The sequence below is a fragment of the Cicer arietinum genome, chromosome 5 (genome assembly GCF_000331145.2).
Source record: "Cicer arietinum cultivar CDC Frontier isolate Library 1 chromosome 5, Cicar.CDCFrontier_v2.0, whole genome shotgun sequence".
NCBI classification, from domain to species: Eukaryota; Viridiplantae; Streptophyta; class Magnoliopsida; order Fabales; family Fabaceae; genus Cicer; species Cicer arietinum.
The window spans coordinates 52,668,130-52,690,819 of record NC_021164.2 but is presented as its reverse complement, the minus strand read 5'-3'; the positions used below and the strand labels follow the sequence as shown (position 1 = coordinate 52,690,819).

General features: G+C 27.7%; 1 protein-coding gene and 1 non-coding gene across 4 annotated transcripts; one reads left to right on the top strand and one right to left on the bottom strand.

Annotated features, from left to right (window-relative positions):
- Positions 1 to 3,527: 3,527 nt before the first annotated feature.
- Positions 3,528 to 3,624, bottom strand: LOC113787301 (small nucleolar RNA Z103). The gene has a single exon (XR_003473809.1). It is a non-coding gene; the product is annotated as a small nucleolar RNA Z103 (small nucleolar RNA).
- Positions 3,625 to 18,737: 15,113 nt separating this feature from the next.
- Positions 18,738 to 21,825, top strand: LOC101501723 (scarecrow-like protein 21). 3 transcript variants are annotated; one of them, XM_004506622.4, is made up of 2 exons: positions 18,738 to 18,928; positions 19,809 to 21,825. In XM_004506622.4, exon 2 carries the CDS (start codon positions 20,003 to 20,005, stop codon positions 21,644 to 21,646), a length of 1,644 nt encoding a protein of 547 aa, XP_004506679.1. In that variant the 5' UTR covers positions 18,738 to 18,928; positions 19,809 to 20,002; the 3' UTR covers positions 21,647 to 21,825. The 3 variants fall into 3 exon arrangements, with proteins under 3 accessions (XP_004506679.1, XP_004506678.1, XP_073225118.1); XM_004506621.4 differs by having other exon boundaries at positions 19,804 to 21,825; XM_073369017.1 differs by lacking the exon at positions 18,738 to 18,928 and adding an exon at positions 18,987 to 19,128 and having other exon boundaries at positions 19,804 to 21,825.
- Positions 21,826 to 22,690: the final 865 nt, after the last annotated feature.

Sequence of the window (22,690 nt, the reverse complement as noted above, 5' to 3'; positions counted from 1 at the left end):
TCCCGTATTCAAGATACAATTCATCAACTTTCTTCCATTGCAATGAATTAGCCGGATGACGAAGTTTTCCATCATGTTGTCTCTCATCAGCATGCCATCTAATATTCTTTGCATCATTGACATTAACGAATAATCGTTTGAACCTTGGAATTATTGGAAGATATAACACTTTTCCATGAGGACCTATTGTGCGTTCATCACAATTGGAATCACCATCCTTCACTTTATAGTGTGATAACCCATACACAGGACATTGGTTCAACTCTTCAAACTCATTTCGGTATAGTATGCAATCATTAGGGCATGCATGTATTTTTCTTATACTCCATACCCATTGGACACAATATCTTCTTTGCCTCATAATAACGGTTTGGCAATGTGTTATCTTCGAGAAGCATTTCTTTCAACAACTCAAGAAGTTCCGTGAATATTTTGTTTTAACATAAGGACAATAAAATTTTCCTTAGCTAAGAGTAATCTAATAGTATAACTATTGTTTTCTTTCTTATTGTTATTATTTCAAGTTAAGTCTGAAAAAATTCAATTTTCTACTAGTGATCTCACTAAAAATCTTAATGCATTAATGTATATGATCTTTTATGTACCTAACATTAGCTTCATTCCTAATCGATGTGGTACTAGCCACTCACACTTGAATTCCAACAATATTTCCCTCAAATGTAATCAATTATCCATATCACTAGACTTGGTCCACATTAGGATATCACTCTTGCTCCCCCGTCAAATCGAACCATGACTCCAATATCATTTATTGGAGTCTGGAGGAGCACAAAAGCAACAATCAACCAAACTCCCCAAGATCCTTAAAAGACCTTGACATCACATTCAAAAACTTAAAATATTAGGTATATGTACCATCTATCTTATATTTTTGGCAGCACAAATCAACACATGAAACTCCATCTTATCTCATAAGATACCAGTTGTAAAGACAAAGTTGATGATGTGGTCTAGGATCTTCGCACTTTAAATAATGCCTAGATGCTCAAATTAGCCCGGAAATTGGTGGACAATCGCAACAAACTTTGGGTAAAGTTTCTAAAAGAGAAATATGGACGCCTCACTCAAGGCATTCCAATATGCAAACTGTCAAACAATTATTCCCATCTATGGCAAGCTATTGTTCAAGTTTGCTTATAGTTAAAGATAATATTATTTGGATTGTGCGTGATGGTCAAACTGTTCGCTTTTTGAAAGACAAGTAGATTTCTGGTGTTGGCCATTTCATTGATCATGAGTAGGGATGGCAACGGGGCGGGGCGGAGACGGTTTTAAGCATTACCAACCCCGCACCCGCACCCGTCGGGGGTGACTTTTTAACATCCATCCCCGCATCCAACGGGGACGGGTTTCCCCGCCCCACATCCGCCCCCACTCCAAAAATTGGAATTTTTTTATTCATAGCATAAAAAATCAATAATTTGACTAAATAGTTACATTCAACATAAGTTCTAAAACTACAATAATCAAAATAATAAAATCACAATATCTTCAAATTTGTTGAAGTTTGCTACAAGTCATAATATTTTGATCAACAAAAGTTCAATTCGAACAAAAGTTCTAAATATTCAAAGTTCAAACGAACTAATCAATCAAAACAGTAAAAAGTTCCAAATCATCAAAACAAAAAGGTTCTAAATAAGCATTTTCTAACGATCATCTTCATCTTCATCTTCAAGACGGGAATTGGAAAGTGAAGTAACACCACTGATCAACAATTCACCTATATTAAAAAATAAAAGTTAAATATTAACATTTAACATGACAAATTTAAATCAAACAATGTAGAAAATAGAATACATTCTTCGTCAGACTCTATTTCATTGAGTAAAATAGCATTTTCATTATCCACTTTAGATTTTGAATCACCTATCAATATCAACATAGTACAATATAAACAACAATAATTTAAGATATACAAAATTATAAGCTATTTCAAATATATTAAAATTTAAATGAATAATTTAAAACAAATACCAGTCTTCTCAGCACTCCATAACCAACTTCTAGCACACATCAAGGCCTCTAAAGTAGTCCAATGAAGTCGGCTTCGATGAGGGCTTAAGATATGTCCGCCGGTACTAAATGCAGATTCAGAAGCTACAGTAGAAACAAGAATTGTCACTACATCCTTTGCAATGGTTTGAAATATTGGATACTTAACACCATTCAACTTCCACCACAACAAAATATCAAAATCAGGACTTCTTGGCAAAACTTCCTCCTCTAAATAAACATCCAACTCTGTTTTGACAAACGAAGTTCTAGCTTTTTTTTTTCTTCTGACATACAAATCATAGTCTTCTAAACCATCACCCTCAACATTACTAAAGTGGACATCCAACATTTGAGAATCACTACTAGAACCATTGTTCATTTTCAATTGATATTCATAAAGCAAATCATAACACAATTGTCGAATCGACTTAACTTGGTCATTAGCATCATTCCCATACAACTTAACATAATAATATTCATCTGTCATATTATCATATGTCCGCGCAAGTGTGAGGTCCCGTCTCTTGCTCTCCCACCAAGCAATTTCTTGCAATAATTACATTTAGCTTTTTCTTTTCCATCAACTTTGACCTTTGTAAAATGATCCCATACAATACTTTTAAGTCTATTGTTACGATCTTCGGGTATTTCATCTGTCATATTATCATTTGTCTCATCGTGTGGTGTTTGCACAGTTTCATTTGGTGTAGAAACATTAGCTAACGGATTACAACTTTCATTCATAGTTGGTTGATGTGAACTTTCTTCTGTAGTAAGTTGACATGGTAGTGGTTGAGATGATGTACCTTCAATTTCCATTTATATATTCTGTAAAGTTGCACATAAAAATAAATTAAATTCATAAATAAGTTATACACTCACTCACACACACACATATATTTCTTAAAAAATTTATCACGTAGTCAAATTAAATCCATTGCAAGAGATTCGTAATTGTTTGGCAGTCTCCTCAAACTTTTTCTTCCTTTTAAGTGTTGCAGTACAATATGCAACATTATCTCGAATCCTCTCCACTCCATCTTTCACAACTTCTAACCCATCTTTTACTATCAAATTAAGTATGTGCGCGCAACAACGCATGTGAAGTAAGACCCCATCCTTTAACAATGTATCCAATTGCAACTTATCCTTAATTTTTTCAATCATTGCATCATTAGTGCTACAATTATCTAAAGTGATAGTGGACAATTTTGTATCAATGTTCCAATCCATCAAGCATTCAACCAATGCATTACAAAGTCTTGCACTTGTATGAGGGGCAAGAACATAAATCAACCTAAGATAATAAGATTCACATTCAATGACTAATATAAATAATATTCAATAAAACTAGTATTATAAGAAATAATAATTACCTTCGATCATCTGGGGAAATAATCATCACATCCATCTTGGAAAGCAAAATAAAAACAATATTATAAAAAGAGCAGATGAATGTATATTCACAATGAAAATATAAACATGGAAAACATTTTAAGAATGAAAATATGGATCAGATTATTAGGCTTGATTTCTCTAAAGAGAAAAAAAATTCGCACAATATGTTCAGATTCGATCATCTGGGGAAATAATCATCAATTCCACATTACAATGAAACATACTAATAGACACTATCATGAATATCATAGAGAGGATAAATATGTCTTCAAAATACAATAAACATACACAAAATTAACCAGTTGTCTCATTAAATACGTTTAAAGTACAAAAAAAGTCATCTAAGCAAAGTTAATTACGTAGAGAAACCAACACTACTAAATATATGATTTACTTAGACCATACGTGATGAAGGAAAAAAGTTGGCAAGAGACATTTATATAAGATGTAGGAATAATCCAAACTCCAAGCACATTTAAGAACAGCACCAGAAGCCTAACTAATCCTAAAAAAAATCAATTTTAGCATTACAACAATGAACCCCTCAAGGCTAATGAATATAGCCAGAGGAAAACAATAATGCTCCAATATGAATCGTAAAGCAATGAACCCCTCAAGGTTTAGAAGATATCTACAATCACATCGAGATTGTATTTGTCCACAATTTTACACGATTTGAACAATCGTAAAGCAACACTATCACACTGCAATTTAGACCATGGTCACCATGCTCTCAAGATAAAAAATCAACATTTCAGGGAATGATGGTGTTTCAATACCTCTTTGACGAGATCGCTCAATGCAGAAACCCCAAGGCAACCTACAGTTGTGTACACCAAGGATGACGAAGACGGCGCACGAAGAGGAGGGAGGACCGTCGGGACAGAAAAAGTGAGGGTGGAGGTGGACGGTGGCAGCAAGCTAGGAAAAAGAAGGAAGATTGATAAAATTAGGGTTTTGTTACTATTTTAAGAGATGTAAGGGTATTTAAGTAATTGTATTTATGTCGGGTGGGTGCGGGTGCGGGTGCGGGGCGGATTGATAAAAACGGTTTTTCCCCGTTAAATGCGGGGCGGTTCGGGTGGGTTCGGGTTCAAATGCCATGCCTAATCATGAGGTTAGTGATATCTAGGGGTGTTAAAAAAACCAAAAACTGAACCAAACTGCATAACTGAACTGAACCGAACTGTTTTTGAACTGAACTGATTTATAAAAATTGAGAACCGAACTATTTTCGAACTGATTTTTTAAAATTAGAACTGAACCGAACTGGTTTTCAGTTTGAAAAAAACCAAATCAAATTGGTTTTTAGTTCAAAAAAACTAAATCGAACCGGTTTTTATTTCAAAAAACTTGAACCGATTTTTTTTTAGAATTAATTAGGGGTAATTATGTAAAACTTGGTCTATATAAACAAAAAAATTAAGTTAAATCGGTTCGGTTCGGTTCAAAGTAATAAACCGGTACACCAATTTATAAAACAGTTTGGTTCGGTTTTATGAACTGAAAACCAGTTCGGTTCGATTTTTTCAAATTGAAAACTAATTTGGTTCAATTTTCAAACAGTTCTAGTTTAGAATTGAACTTTGTCCTCCCCTATCTCTCAAGGTCACGCAAACTTTAACGTAAATGAATATTTCACTAACAAGTAGAGCTCTCAATTTGACAAGTCTATTAATTATTGGCCCCAAAAAATGTCATAATTAAAAATGCTTAAAAAAATAAAGTCCCCAACACTAAAAATGTTTCTATTTTTTTTTATAACAAATGATTTATAACTTTTTTTCGAAATTTTTTTAATTTGCGAAAAACAAATTCAATTTTTTTTTCTCACAAAATTTTTCTAAGAAAAAAATATTTTTTAATTTCTTTTCGATATTTTTTTGAGAAAAATAAATTTCAAAAATCTTTCAAGAAAAAAATCACAAAATTAACAAAATATTGGGGGTCTCCCGAGCCCTTTTCTTAAGCCCAATAAAATAATGGGTCTGGGATTTAAAAAAATTATTTTAATCGGGAACCTAATATTAAGATTTTAGTAAAAAAAAAAAATTAAAAAAAATTTTAGAGTTTGGAGCTTTTTTGACAGCTTTACCAAGAAGGGTTGGAGTTGGAACCGTTTCTCTCCTTGCGCGCTCCTAACCCTAGCGAATCTGATTTTCCTTTTTGGTTAGACTGTTCTAATGGCTTATTTTCTCTAAATTCAATTTATAATTAACCTCATTTATGGTGTTGCTAATATTATGGAAGACGCATATGACCTTTTTAAGACAATTTGGAACTGGCAAGGTCATAATAGAATTCGTCCTTTCTATGGAATCTGAAACACTTTCAACGTCAAATGATAGATTATGTATCTTGTGCTCGGTTAACATAGGTGAGGAGTAGTCTATTATGCATGTTTTGCTTGTTGAAGTATGTTTTTTCCTTTGGCCTTAGAAATTGGTTTTCTTGGAACATGTGATGTATACTTGGTTGGAAAGATAGAAATGAATGTAATGTTGATGGTTTTCATCACAAGTCCATTGCTACTTCAGCTTGCAATGCTTTATTTAGATATCATGATTTATCAAAGGCTTCCACTTATAACCTTGGGTGTTTTTTTCAAGGTTTGAAGCTTCTAAGAAGATTGGATTTTTCAAGAATTATTTTTGAGCTAGACTCATTTGTTGTGGTTCGCATGGTTACAATTGCCTTTGCTAGCACTATATGTCTATTGCGTGTTGTCTTCCCATGTAGAAATAATTCTTTGCTTCTAATCTCTACAAATAAATCACTTTTATTTTAGGTTCTTATTATTTTATTTTAGTATCTACAAAATTTATTCATATTGAAATGGTTAGTATATGTAATTTTAGTTCCTCAAAATAAGGATTAAAATTAAATTACATAGATCAATTTCTATATAAATAAATTATGCAAAGATAAAAGCAAAACACTAAGGATCAAAAGCCAAAAATAATATATATTAAAGGACTAAAAATAAAATAAATTTTTTTTTACAAAGATTAAAATAAACTATGATTTTATAATCGATACTCAATTAATTATTATTTTTTCTTATTTTTAAATAATTTATAAAGACTAAAATTATAATTAAATCTAAAGAGATGATATTTTTTAATTGATACTCAATTAATAATTTTTTGTTCTTATTTTCATATAATTTTTCAACGGTACAAAATTTCGTTGATTAATTCTTAGAAAGTGTCTCTATTTTGACTTTTGTCTTTAAATTAAACTATTGTAACTACAGACTTACCTCGAGCCAAATAGAATTATAATGGACAAATAAAAAATTCTTTCACTAGATTTAGTACTTTTGTATTCCTAATTTTTGACTTGAACTCATAGCCTCTAATTAGTCAGAAAGAGCTCTGATCTATTTTATTAAATTGTGTTGGACAATCTTGTCTATATTGACATTTTTTTTCTCCTTTCTATGGTAAGCTAAAGCTAAGAGTGTTTTTAATGCATTATCTCACTAAACATTCTCTTTGAACAAGTTCTTCACTTTCTACGTAAATGTCCTTAATATTATACGTATAAATTTAAAAGACAAAATTACATTGCAGCTCTTTTATTTTATTTATTTATAACACTTAATTTTATTTTTCTTTTTAGATTCTTTATTATTTAAAAAGTATACAAGATTGCTCTTTTTCTATTTTATGTCCAAAAATATTGAAGTGCTTGTGAGACATTAGTAATTTCATTATTTTTTTCAAAACCAATAATCCAAACTAAAATACAAATTTCAACATTTATTTCTTTTTTATTAATACGAGATATTGTACTAATTTATTATTTTTATTTTTAAAAAAAATACTTATTAGTTTTATTTAATTTACATTTTACTATTTTATATATTTCAAATATAATTTATTATTGTTATTCTATAAAGATAATTTTTTATTATTAGATTAGATATAATAAAATTTGAAGAGTCATCCATTTCAAACTGCGTGTAATTTTTAATCATCTAAATAAAATGATTTTTTTCTTCAAAATGGTTTCAAACGACACCATAAACACAAGTTAGAGAGAGTAAAGGAGGCAAACTAATTTCTCCATTCATCCCATGATAAGTAATCTATATGAGTATTTCACATATTAGGATTCAATTTATTCTATTTTGTTACTTTATTTTTGTGTTTATGATTGAGTTGTTTTCATAAAGTTTGTTTCTTGAATGGTCGGGTTGTAATTTGAACTTCAAGTTCTTCCACTTGTTACTATATAAAGTTTGTATCTTTATTTGTTCTTCTAAATAAATATTTGCTTTGCTACTTCTAACCATTTTTAAAGTTTGGCTATTTCTTCTTTTGTTTTTTAGTTAGTAAAGTTCACTTTTATCTTTTGTGATTTATAGAGTTGCATCAAATAAGATGTTTTTCCGAACTACTTTAAGTTGGTGGCAGATCATGGTATTGTTGTATCTCCTTTTTGTGATGTCATTTAGAATAATTTGGTTCTTTCAAAGTGTTGTTGTTTTCATGGAGAGTTCTGCTTAATATGCTTCCCACGAAAACCTTTTTAATATCTAGTGGTGTTTGGGTGATTATATTTTACTTTGTTTAGGTGGTTGTGATAAGGAGGAAATATTACAACACTTATTTTTTTAGTCATTTTTATGGTCATATTTGGGCTAGTCTCTTATCATGGTTGAATATTCAAAGTGTGTTACTCAATTGTGATTTTGGCATTGTCTATAATTTAAAGGATATTCAATTGGAAGAAAGTGTCTCGTCAAACGATTCATGTTTTATGGTTGTCATATCTTTGGATAATTTGGAAAAAAATGTAGCAGTCTTGTGTTCATTCATTCAACTAATAGTTGATTTGCATTACGCTAAAAATGACATTTAACAGCATCTCTTTTACAGCGCTTTTTAGAGCATATTTTGGTATAATTTTGATGGTGGATCAAAGCTAAGATTAAATGATTTTCGTTTGACTACATCCATTTGTGTATCAACCGTATTTTCTGTGGTAATCATTGGTAGTTTTTATTTTTGAATTGTGGGATGGTTTACAATTTGGGTGGATTGGTCTTGTTTTGTGTGTTTGTTTACTGAAATAATTATATAAGTTGCTATTTTTTGGTGTGTCTTGACACATCTTGTGTTTTGATTATACTAAAACTGTAATTAAGTTATTAAATTATATAATTAAAAAAATTAACATTATATTAACAATAGAACAATTTTTTTAAAATAAATTACTCGTTGTAAGGGGAAGTATAATTTATCAATTCATTTTGGTCGTTGGCGGATTATGCATGTGGCTGAATATTTCCAAAAGATAAATGATTCTTTGACACACGTTTAGCCTTCAACATTGTATTTTTGTATAGTTTTTGGTTTTTATATTACTTTTACTCTCACATTAAAACCATCGTTCATACTCATTAATATACAGTATTAAAAACGGTGTCTATTTTGGTGAGTTTAATCTCTTTCCAAAATATGTATAAGGAAATGTGTGATAATCCAATTTTATTGGTCGCTAGCCGATAAAGTTTAAGTATCAACAGAGTGGGAATAGATCAGGTCAGGCTAGACTTTGAAAGGTCTGGGTCTGGCCTACAATTAATTTTTTAGGTCTAAATCTAGCCTACAACCTATCATAGGCATTTTTTTCGTCCTGAGCTTGGGTCTACGACCTATCATGGTATGCTCTGTAAGCCTATTTAAAAGGCTTTATTCATATTAAAATATTTAAATGTTATATTTTACATTTTTTTAAATAGGCTAAACTAGACCTTTATATACAAGAAAAACTAATAAAATTATAATCAAATCTAATAAAATAATAACTAACAAGTTTGTAATGCAACAACCTTCCAATAAATAAAAAAACACAAAATGAATTCATAATTAACAAACTCTAAAAAGTCATTCAAAAATTACAATAAAACAAAATGAGCCCCCATAAACAGTTACACATATCATTCAACAAAACACGTTTAAAGTCCAATGAATGACAAAATAATGATATCAAATCTTCAAGGTGATTTGTATCTCTTGTTTAAAAAATACATATATGTTAGACACTAAATTAAAAAAGTAATAAATAAATAAATGAGCAAATTGAAAAAAAAAATGATGTTCTATCCATACTAATTTACATGATTTGCTACTCATATTGATTTACATGATCAATTCCACATAACAATATCAATGTATGTGTATATATATATATATATATATATATATATATATATATATATATAATGATTTTTCTAAACAAAATGATTTTTAAAAAATCAGAAACAAACATCTTTTAAAACCTAAAAAATGATTTTTGGTTTAAAATAATAATTTTTTTTTATTGAAACGCATATATTATTATTTGTCAAACAAATACTCTCAAACAAAATCAGATTATTACCTCTAAACAATTAGGATTTTCGAGCTTTATATACTAATAATATATATAAAGATAACAAATAAATAGTATTGATTTTTATAAAAATATAAAGGTAACAAATAAATAATATTGCTTTTTATAAATAATATGTTTCTCTCATACCTCATGTGCACTAGGACAATTGAAATTAGAAAGAAAAAAATGGAGAATAAAGTAAATAATAAAATATATATAGGCTGCTTGTTAGACCTAATAGGTTTTTTTATAAGCTTGAGTCTGACCTATTTAAATAAATAGACTTTAAAAAAACAGTAGCCTAACCTTTTTTTTAAACAGGTCAGGCCAGACCATAACAGGCGAGACCCTTGACGGACGGTCTAGCTTATTCCATCCCTAATCAACAGTTAATTATGTCTGCATTTTTATATTATTCACACAAAAAATAACAAAAAATATGTTTTGGATTTTTTACGCTAACTTTATATTTTTTTTTAATATACAATTTTTATTTAATTTTTAATATGATATTCGTTTGTCAATAAAAAGATATATCTGTTATATTTTTGAAGTATTTTATTTATTGCTTTTTTGGTCTAATAATAACATGGTAATAAAAAAATAATTCAAAACTTTTTATTTTTATTTAATACAAAATAAAAAGAAATTAAATATAAAATTAAGAAATATGATATTTTTTGGAGTAAATTAAATATGATTGATTTATATTTAACGATGACAAATATAATTTTTGAAATTTGAAAAAAGTTTTTAAAAGAAAAATAAAACTTGAGGATTCAACTTAATTAGTCATAATGATAGTCATTTATTTTTAAAAATTATTTAACCTAATATATTAATATAAATAAGAGTGATACGAGACTCTTAAAAAAAGGGAGGAATTAGAAAATATCGATCGAATTTAGGTGTTTGAATTTGCTCACCAAAAAATCACTTCTCTATTTTACCATTTTTACACAATTTCTCTATAATTATATCAATAAACAACGAGAAAGGTTTTTATGTGTTGTCGTAGAAAATATAAAATTTAATGTTCTAATACAAAAAAATATAAAAATCATTGTTTATTTAACTCTACGAGAACGATTTTTTTACTATAAAAAATTAGACGTTATCGTAGCACCAAAAAATTGTAGTGAATATTTACATTTTTTTTATAATACTATCATGATTGTCGTTTTGTATATATAATGTTATAATTTAAACAAAATTCATTTTCATATTCTAAAAAAAAAATATATTGAATTGAGAAAACACATTCTTCAACAATAAGTATTATAAAAATCACAAATCTCACATAGACACTCATTTATGGTTATAATCATTCAACTAAACTTTAAATTACTTAGAAAAATAACATAAATAAAAATGAAAATAACATATTATCTCTTTCACCATAATGAACTAGTTCATTGTTGGACCACCTAGTTGTTTTTTAATGCGCCGTTTAGTATTAGACTCTCGTAATTGTGCACAAATAAAATATAAATTAAAATTAATAAAAATTAAAATTGTCGAACACACAAATAATTTATACCAAAAACTACAAGTGTTTTGATTTCTCTTTTGTATTTAAGGACGAACAACGTTTTCTTCTTGTCAAATCAAATTAAAAAAAAAAAATATTTTTTTATTATTCTTTGTGAAGTAAATAAAATAATTAAATCAATAAAGAGTATATTTATAAGATAACCGTTTTAACGAACGGTGTAGGACGATAATATTTTCTCTACTCGTAATTGACTCTTGAATTTTTTATTCAAAATCATCATTTTCAGATTTTATCCAATTTTTCGTTTAATAAAATAAAATTGACAGTAACTCATTTTTACGAACAAATCGAACGCGACATTATGACATAAAAATGTATAATAATAAATAATTTCAAAGACCCCATCTAATAATTTCAAATTTGGCGCAAGAAGAAGACCCCATCTTCTAACAATTATTTTTTGTTTTAAAAAAAATAAAATCTTACTTAATTAAAAGGCTTAAAAAATTATTTAATATTAAAATTTCTAAACCAAAACTAAATTAGTAAAAAAAAATGAAAACTACTAAAATACTTTCTAAAATTATAAACAAAATTTAAGGTGAAAGGATATTGCTCTAGTTCAAGGTAGAAAAGACTTTAAAGTTCCTTGGACATTTACAAATAGATTTATATTTGACTCTCTCCAATAATATTTAAAATTAATATAATCTCAATAAATATGAAATTAATCAACTTTATCATCAATTGAAAAAAATATATATAAAATTGATTGTATTAATTTAATGAATAATTTACATTTTCAACTGTCTAAAAAATAATTTTTTATAAAATATTAATAATTTTATATAAAATACTATTATAAACTTTAAAAAACTTCATAGTAATATTTATTTTAGACTTCTATATGTGTTGATTAATTATCATTTCCTATTCAGTTACTAGAACTTCTATTGTTCAAAAAAATAATCATCACAAAATTATTAGAATCATGAAACAAAAGAAAAATTGTAGGATGAAAAAATATTTAACATGTGAAAATGTACATAATATGATAATTATAATGTGAGGAAAAAACACAAGGGTAGGTGATGTCAAGTCACAAGTTCAACAAAACGAGTGAGTGGGAGCGAAACCGCGTAGTCTAATTACACGGATGCATCATTACGCTGTTTTTTTCAATTCCGTCGTATGACACGTTTATGTACGTCTAACTCTCACTACTCACCCACATTACTTATAATAATTTTAATCGAGTTAATAGATAAATTAGTTTTTTTAAATTGTAATTGTCAATTAAATTAATTTTAGAATTTTGTAAATTGATATATTAATTAAATATTTTATTTTCTATAATTTAATTTTTTTGTTGACTAATATATTTATAATTAATTAATGTATAATTATAATTATTTACAAATTTATTTTTGAGTTAACTAAATTTCATAGACAAGTTTATATTTGAGACGATGCTATTGATGTGGATAAGTCACGTATTCAATTATTGTGACACATCAAAATAGACTATTTTAATTGATATTTTATAATATCACAGATATATTTGTCAAGTCATGAAATTCTCTCGACTAATTCGACAAATGTTTATAATTTCATAGACCAATTTGCATATTCACTCAATTTTAAATTTTACTTCTTCTGTTCCATAATAAATTCTCATTTGTCATTTTTATTTATCTCAAATTATTTATCATTTTATAATGCTAATATGCTATTAATTACTTTTTTCTACTAATATATTTTTATTGATTGTATCTTAACTCAATAAATTTCTCTATTAATGACAATTAATAAGAGTATTTGAGTAAATAAAATTCATTTTATCATTGATATCAATATAAATAATTATTTTCTTAATAATCGTATACAACTCAAATAAGACATTTATAGGAAAGAGTAATACTTTTATAACTATTTTAGTTTAATTTTTATTTGATGTTTAAAATTACACCTCTTATATAAAAAAAATATAATCTTCTCTCTCTTTTTATGGTAAATATATAATTTAATTATTTTAAGTATATAATCATATTTTTATGTATACTTTTTCTTTATTTTTGTTTCCTAATAAAACTAACACATAGTTTCTAATTTATAATATTTAACTGTGAAATAATAAAAGACAAAAATAAAAGAGTAAATTAAACATTTACAATTCTCTCTCACCAAAAGAATAAACAAATTTAAAAGCTAAAAAGGATGTTAAATTAAAATATTATTTTATTTTCTAAAGTTATAAAATCAATAAAAAGTATAATAAAAAAATATGAAAATTTGTATATAAATAGACAAAAATATTAAAATTATTATTTAAAATCAAAGTCATTCATTACTATTAGAAAAAAATTAATGTAAAAATAAACTAAAGTGTAATTTATATTTAACATTTTGAGAGAAAAAGTGAGTTTAAATTTGAAAGAAAAAAAAAAAAAAAAAAAAGAGGTAAATGGCATTCATTTAACATGGGATCAGGACTCTATTAAATATTTTGGAGACTTAGTTATAATCTTAATAATTAGACTCATAATAAAAAAAAGTACACTTTTAATAATTAAAATAAAGTAAAAATAAATTTTTAGTCCTTATAAAATTTTAAAATTTTATTTTTAGTTCCTATATAAAATTCTCAACTTTTTACTCCTTAAAAAAATTTTATTCATTTTTAGTCTCTATTTTGAAAAAAATTTGTAACAAATTGATACTTTTAGGCCATATAAAAAATTCTTATAAAATCAAAACAAACTAAAAGTAAATAAATTTTTTTAGAGATTAAACTCAAAAGATCATAATTTTTTGTAGGTACTAAAAATATAATTAATCAAAAATAAATGGGACCTCTTCGATTGGTGTAGCCCTATGTAGTTGAACCGGATACGCAAGGCTAGGGATGAAAATAAGTTAGGTCGTCTGTCAGATGCCTATGACCTAGTCTTGCCTATTTAATAAAAAGGTTAAGCTCATGCTATTTTTAAAGCCTATTAGGCCTGACAGGCCGGCATATATATTTTATTATTTATTAATATTATTTATTATTATTATATTATATATATATACATTGATATTGGTATATAGGGAGCATTATGTCGTATGAGTAGAACATTTAAATGTTTTAACGTGAATAAGGCTTTCAAATAGGCTTTCAGGCCATGTCAGACTTTTAAAAAGGTCCGGCCAAGCCGGAAAAAAAAGCCTATAATAGGTCGTAGGCCAGGCTTAGGCCTAAAAAATTAATCGTAAGTCAGACTCAAGCCTTTCAAAGCCTGGCCTGGCCTAGATTATTCCCAACCCTACGCAAGGCCATCATCCGACTAGCATGGGATGGTATAATTGGTAGATATATAAAACAATCCCCTTAAATAAATTATTTTATGTTGAAGAATTAATCTCTACCCTTCAATTGATGATATTTAAGATAAATTAATCTTTAGTGATCATAAAGTTAGCTCAGGTTCAAATACCATTATATTATGGCTACACTTTATCACCTATGAAGAGATGTCTCATATTTAACTCTCTTACACTTTAAATATTATAATAATTTGAACGTTAGAGTGTTCGTAGATCCTCTTCGACAAGAATTCCGAGGGAAATCCTCCATTAACATAACAATTCTTCCACTAGTCCATTACTCCATGAGATTCTTGATAATTTTGAATTCCAAATAGAACATAAATAAAACAAATTTTCGTAACGGTGAAAATTATAATTTACTCTTTTATGTTTTGGCGTATATGAAATTAAAACATTTTGAATTGTATCTAATTTTAAAAGAATTAATTTTATTTTTAAAAAAATTAATATAATATTTTGAAACATAAATATAATCATATTTTGTGGATTTCATATTTATGATTAATTTTTTGAAAAAAAAAACTAAAATTTATTTTTTCAAAATTCTTTTTATCCATTACCATTGTGTTGGTTCAAAGAAAACTGAACGAAAAAAAAGTGTAACTGTGAGAAGAAAATTCACTAATGAATGGTCAATCAGGTTCTTTTAAAATCAAAGTAGACTAGAATAAAGTTGTTGATAAACAATTTAATAATTAATATATAAAAATACATAGACGTTTGATTTCACATATACTTCTCAATTAAAGGTAGAAATAGATCTCATCGCTTCAAGCGGCATGAGTCAATGGTTTAGTCTACGACAAATTCAAGTCATGAAATAGACTTTTAAGTAGATTAACATGTCATATCAAGTTTTTAAAAAGGTTAGACTCATGCTTAAAATTATAAGTTTTTGTTAAGTAACAGACCATGTATAAATATTGATTATTTTTTTTTACTTAGATTAAATTTGGATTTTGAAAATTCTGTCACGAACTAACCTATTTCTAACCAAATTCTCGATTAATCTACATGTTTCCGGTTGACACAAGTCTTTTTCTCTAATTTGTATTAATGAACTAATATGATTGTTGACTATTAGCAATATTTCTCATAATTATATACTTTGTAAGATAATCAATTAGAAAAGTATAAAGAACCAACAAACTTATAACTAAATACCAACTAAAATAAGAGATTAGATTATGGTAAATTCAAGCTCTCCTTACCAATTAATCTTAAAGTTATGTTAACTAACAATGGTGAGTTTATCTGTACTGAACTTCTTAAAGTTTAACTACTCTTATAAGAATTTAAATATAAAGATTAATTGAATCATTATATAGAAGAACATAAATCATAAATTAAAATGTGATAGGTTTTTTCACAACTTTAGTTATAGATTAGTTTCTTTCTCATAGCTCATTCTACGAAAATGAAGAATAAATGGTGATAAATTAGAATTAAAACGATAAAATAAAAAAAATTAAATTTCAAATATCAAAATAACTTCAGTAACTTCAGTTAAATTGGCCTATCACTCGTTGATAGAAAGAGAAGAACCAAAATACCCCTAAGTCTTAAGACAAACAATCAAGGACATTGGAAGGCTACTTGGAATATCCATGTGCTTAATTATGTTAGAAATTTAATGATAACAATTGTTCATGCATTTTCCAATGGCACTAAGGTGGAGTTTAGAGTGAGTTAAAAGATCAAAGGTATGACAAGGTTATTGTTGATGTTGTTTTTCACTGCCTCTGTGGCAATTTTAGTAATGTGTTGATGAGGAATGCTTTATGTGTAATAAGTAAGTCCATTTGTTTTGCCCAGGATGAAACACCTCTTTATAATTATTTATTAAGAAAGATTAATAATACACAATTCTCAATATTCTCTTATGTTTATTCAAAAAAATTATGTGAATCTCATATAATTTAATAGATCTTGTATAAAATTCAACCACTAAAAATAATATATTGAAAAAGATGTGTTAAAGAGTAGATTATTAGTATTTGTTTTCACTCTTTAATGTAGTTTCTTCCACTTGATTATACACAAAACATAGCAAACTAGAACAGCAATAATTTTTTCTTAGTTGCATCTTTTGATCTCTAAGTATTGCAACCGTGAGAATTTAACCTCATTTTGATTTCGTGGATCCACTCATCAATCTTAGAAAATTTGGTTCATACTTGTCAACTTTTAATGACATAACAATACTTGACTGCCTTATTTATTTATCAATTAAAAAAAGAAGAATATGACGTAACTGTTTAAAATGCATAAGAGTTGATTTGTGTATTAAAAACCGATATCCAATTACAGACAAAAAAGAAATATCCAATTCAAACTCCGGTTATACATCACTAATCGTACCATATAGTGACATATAGTTACGATAACACTAATATAACATAGTTTTAAAAATAGAATAAATATATAGAGAAAAAAAATGGTTAATTTAGTCTTTTTAAACGAATATGTGATGTGTGAAATTAAACTGTAAAGTATTACTAATAATTTATAGTTGATAACTATTGAATTAATTAAAGTGTTGTGTAAAGTTAGTAGTTTCATTAATTTAAAAATATAAAATAACATAAAAAATTTTTATATTGATTACTATTTAAAATTTTATAAAATATTATAATATTAGTATTTTTAATTTTAATTTTTTTACTAATTTAAAATTTATTATTTTGATATATTTTTTATTTATGTAGCTAGTTTATTTAATTTAAATTATAATAAATATATTATTTTAAAATATTTATTTAAAATATTATTTATTAAAATTATTTTAAAACTTTTAATATATAAATTATTTATAAAAAAGTTAAATTTTAAAAATTAAAAAAATAATTATAATAATAAGGATAAAATTTTTTAATATATAAATTTTTAGAAAGTTAAATTTTTAGAAAGTGTTTTGTGTAAGTTCCAATGAAATTAAAATTGTATTTTTTATTAGTTGACTTAAGTTTCTCACATTATAATGAGGTCAAAAAAATTATGTACCATGTACAAAACTTTTTTAATATTGACAACTAAAATAAATAGAGATTTTTGTGATATATAAATATAATGATGAGATGATATAAGAGAAATTTATTAAAATATTTTTATTTAAAAGATGTGACTGAATAAATACTAACAAATAACAATACAATTATTGGGAGAAATAAATAGATAAAGTATAAAAATTTACTAAATAGTCATCAAGTTAGGAGGTTTAATAACTTTTAACAAATATGTGGTTTATAAATAATTTGTAAAAGTTATATTTTAGTAAACCACAATAACTTTATAAATTTAACTTTAAAATTTTACTGAAATAATTTATAAAAAATTTAGTTTTTTAACAAAAATATGTGGTTTATTGTAATGGAAGTGGTTAAGCAATAAAATGATATATTAAAAAAAAATAAGGATTGATAAATTTTTGAAAAAGTAGTTGACTAAATAAATAATAACAAATAATAATGTATTTTGAGAGGGAAATTTTTTATGTAGAGACTTAACAACTTTTAAATTTTGATTTTTTAACAAAAATATATGGCTAAATAATAATAATAATAATAATAATAATAATAATAATGTATTTAATTGGAGGAATATTGATAGTTTTATCATAATGAATTAGTAGAAGAAATAAATAGATAAAAATATAAAAATAAATTTACAAAATTACCATCAATTTAAGAGGAATTTTTTTATATAAAAACTTAACAACTTCTATATATATAAGATAAATTATAAACTTATAAAGTATAAAATATAAACTATAAACTATAAACTATAGGTGTTATAACATAACAAACTATATCATACTTTACTTGTTAATTTATAACTCATCAACTATAGGTGTTATAACTTATAAACTATATCATAACTTATAAAAAAAAATTTATGTGCAAAAAACTCAATAATTTTTTTTTATCATACTTTACTTAACTAATGTGGATTACGAGGAATCCTTCACCTTGGAACCACATGGTTAAAAACAAATTGTAAAGTTGGAGTCAGCAAAATAATTTGTCATAAGAGTAGACTTTCTTTGTTGGCGTCCGTATAAAGTTACCACAAACGCACTTCACATAATTCATTCATAGTGTGGACCAAACCAAAACACTCAACACAACGACAACCTTTGTGTTTTACCATCTTGTTCCTAAGTTTTAATATCCTTATCTTCACTTTCACCTGCACTTCAACTTTGTCAACTTCTTCTTAATTGGTTTCAGATCAGATTGTTTTTTTTCTATCTTATTTAAGGTGAGAGATTCTGAAATTATGGAACTTCTTTCACTTTCCTTATTTGTATTAAGTTCTTCTTATGTTTATTGCCATGATGGTGGTGATGCATCTTGTGTCAATTATTATCAGAAAAATATAAAAATCGTTTTTTTTTATTCTTTCTGGCTTAGTTTAACTGAATTTGTGAAAATGGGTTTTTGTTAAATTTGATAGTAAAGGTATCTTTCAAGTTTTGAGATGATTTTTCACCCTTTTTTTGGTTTTTTCATTAATGATTTTTTTTGTTTTTTTGGATTTACTTTTCAATTTGTTGGGGTTAGGGTTGGGGGAAGTCTCTATGGTGGGGTTTTGAGAATTTTCATCTTTTTATGTTAATTGAGTTAAAGATGCATATTTACATCTACCACACTCATTAAAATCATGTTTCTTTTTTCGGAAGCTACTAAAAAAAACTTCTCATTTAATAAATATATAAATAATCATTTTTTAAGATTCTGATTAATTTCAAAAGCTTTAACAAATACAATTAAAACCACTAAAAATGAGTTTTTAGATAAAAAAAATGTGATTTTTCTCACAAATAATTTGTAAGGCTCCTAACTGTTTTATCAAGAAGCATACTCTTCTGTCTTAAAAAAAATGCATAATTGATAAAAAAAAATCTCAATTCTTGCTATTTTGGGTATTTTTTGACCTTTCTTTGATTAATATATATATCCAATACACCTTATATCAATATAACAGATTTAGAAAACAATCACAATATTACCTTCTACTTCCATCAGTATCAAATCAATAATTGCATATTTGTTTTTCTTTTTTACAAAATGGTTGTAGTAATGGTTATCTTGTTAAATATTGTATTTGTCTAACTCTTCTATTTCCTTATGCAGAATAGCTCGTATTTTTGATACACTGCAATTGCCGAAGAAAAATTAAACTCAAGTGCGGAGAATGATTACCGAGCTTAGAAAGTAGAAGTTATCGACATATCTTGTTCCAAAAAAGAAGGCTATTAAAAAATTTCCAGTGTGTTTGTGCCAGAAAGTCAATTGGTAGTGCTGAGTATATCAAAGAACCGGTTACTTATCAATGCAAACATCTCAGAAACATGAAATTTCTTACGGTTCTAGCAGGTTCTACATCGAACCTGTGCAGAATCTGGAGTCATATGGCATACCGTCAAGTGAGAATATAGACAATTGTTCATCCTCCGATAACAGCAGCCAAACATTCTATCCTTCTCATCAGACTTTAGAGCCATATAGCACCCTTGAATCTGCTTCAACAAGCAACAGTTTTCCTTACCAAAATTCTCCTTCTACTATCAGTTTCTCATCTAACAATAGCCCAGTGTCAAAGCTAGAGTCAAAATCATACGTGCTAAGGCCGGAACGTTCTCTTGAATTTGTTCACGGTTCACATGAGGATGATGACTCCTACTTGGCACATGACCTTGATGACCTGAGGCATAAGATAAGAGAACTGGAATCTGTTATGCTTGGACCTAATGATGATATGCTAGATATATTTGATAATGAAGTTCAAGAAGAATCTGCTTCATTCTTATTAGAGGCGGAGAAGTGGAAGAAAAACATGGAGATGGTATCTAGAGGTGACTTGAAAGAGATGCTTTATGCTTGTGCTAAAGCAGTTGCTGTGAATGATATCGAGACAATTGAATGGATGGTGACTGAGTTGCGCAAAATCGTATCCATATCTGGCAGCCCGATCGAACGATTGGGAGCGTATGTGTTGGAGGCTCTTGTTTCGAGGATGGCATCTTCAGGAAGCACAATCTACAAATCATTAAAATGTAGCGAGCCGACCGGTAATGAACTACTTTCCTACATGCATGTACTTTATGAAATATGTCCATACTTTAAGTTTGGATATATGTCTGCAAATGGAGCTATTGCTGAAGCTATGAAGGACGAAAATGAAGTCCACATAATTGATTTTCAAATTAGCCAAGGAACTCAGTGGGTTAGCCTGATTCAAGCTCTTGCTCGCCGGCCTGGAGGACCCCCAAGGATCAGAATTACAGGTGTTGATGATTCCTTTTCGGCTTATGCTCGCGGTGGCGGGGTTGATGTAGTTGGGGAAAGATTATCAACGCTTGCACAGTCGTGTCATGTACCGTTTGAGTTCCATGCTGTTAGAGTTTCTGCTTCTGAGGTGCAACTCGAAGACTTTGAACTTCGACCTGACGAAGCTGTGGCGGTGAATTTTGCCATTATGCTTCACCACGTGCCAGACGAAAGTGTGAACGTTCATAATCATCGTGACAGGTTGTTGCGATTGGTTAAGCACTTGTCTCCTAAGGTGGTGACTCTTGTTGAGCAAGAATTCAACACCAATAATGCTCCATTCTTGCAGCGTTTTGTTGAGACAATGAACTACTACTCGGCTATTTATGAATCGATTGATGTTGTTCTTCCAAGGGATCACAAAGAGAGGATTAATGTGGAACAACATTGTTTGGCTCGAGAAGTTGTCAACTTGATAGCTTGTGAAGGTGAAGAACGAGTGGAACGTCACGAGCTTCTGAGTAAGTGGAGTATGCGTTTCGCAATGGCTGGATTTACGCCTTATCCGTTGAGCTCCTTCATCAATTCTTCAATCAAGGATCTTCTCGAGAGCTACCGAGGACATTACACTCTAGAAGAGAGAGATGGTGCGCTTTATCTTGGTTGGATGAATCAAGTTCTTATTGCTTCTTGTGCTTGGAGATGAAAAATCCAATGACAGTTCAGTTTTGTTACTGCAGGTTTTCTTAAGTTAGCTATGTATCATCCTTATATATAGATTTTTCTCTTTTTATTATAGTCAAATAACTGTTTTGTAAAAGAGCATCCTAAATATGTCAAAATACTAGTAACTTCACTAAGGATTATATATGCAGAATTTGTCTATCCAATGTGTTTTATAGAACATATATCTTGCCAGAGATTAAAAATTAAGTTAGGACAATTGATGTTTGGTTCCCAAAGGAAAGGGTCCTAATAATTTGAAGTTCGGCTATGAGGTAAGTAAAGTCCGATCATGAATTGTTTCGGTCAAAATTTGAACTTGGGTACTCCCAGCATTAATGGACAGTGATAATTTATACCATAAAATCATGCATTCTGAAAACTGCAATATAACCAAGAATTAAAATCATGCATTCTGAAAACTGCAATATAACCAAGAATTATAGAAGTGAGTTTTTTAAGTAAAATTTTATTTGCCTTGGCTAGCATGCATTTCTCCAAACATAGTTGTGTCAAATTCCTTTGTATTCACCATCAGCACTGCAGCTCTAGCCTCTAGCAATTATTATGCAGTTCATAACAGCCCTTCCATTTCTTTGTTCATAAACACATTTTTTTTTGGGTTCAATAGTGCCAACACATTTATCCTATTGGTTGAATTTTATACAAGTCTTAATTTATGAAAGACACATAATTTAATGAATTTAATTTAAATTTCAACCTATGAAAAGAAGTGTAGAAAAAAGTGTTATAAAGTGTGTTGTTAACACCATTCTTTTATATATGATGCTAAATTGTGAATTTTTTCTCCCTTTATTTGTCAATAGCATAGCTGTTAGAAGTCATGCAATTCTATAAAATTCAGCATGCTACTCATTACTAAGCATAAATGCCTTTGAATTAAGCATGTGTTGCACACAATTATGTGATTTGGAGATTATTGCTTCTGAACCAATTTTTCATACGAGAAATTCAATATTAGTAAAAGTTTAGATGATTAAACACTAATTGATAACTACAAGAGCGT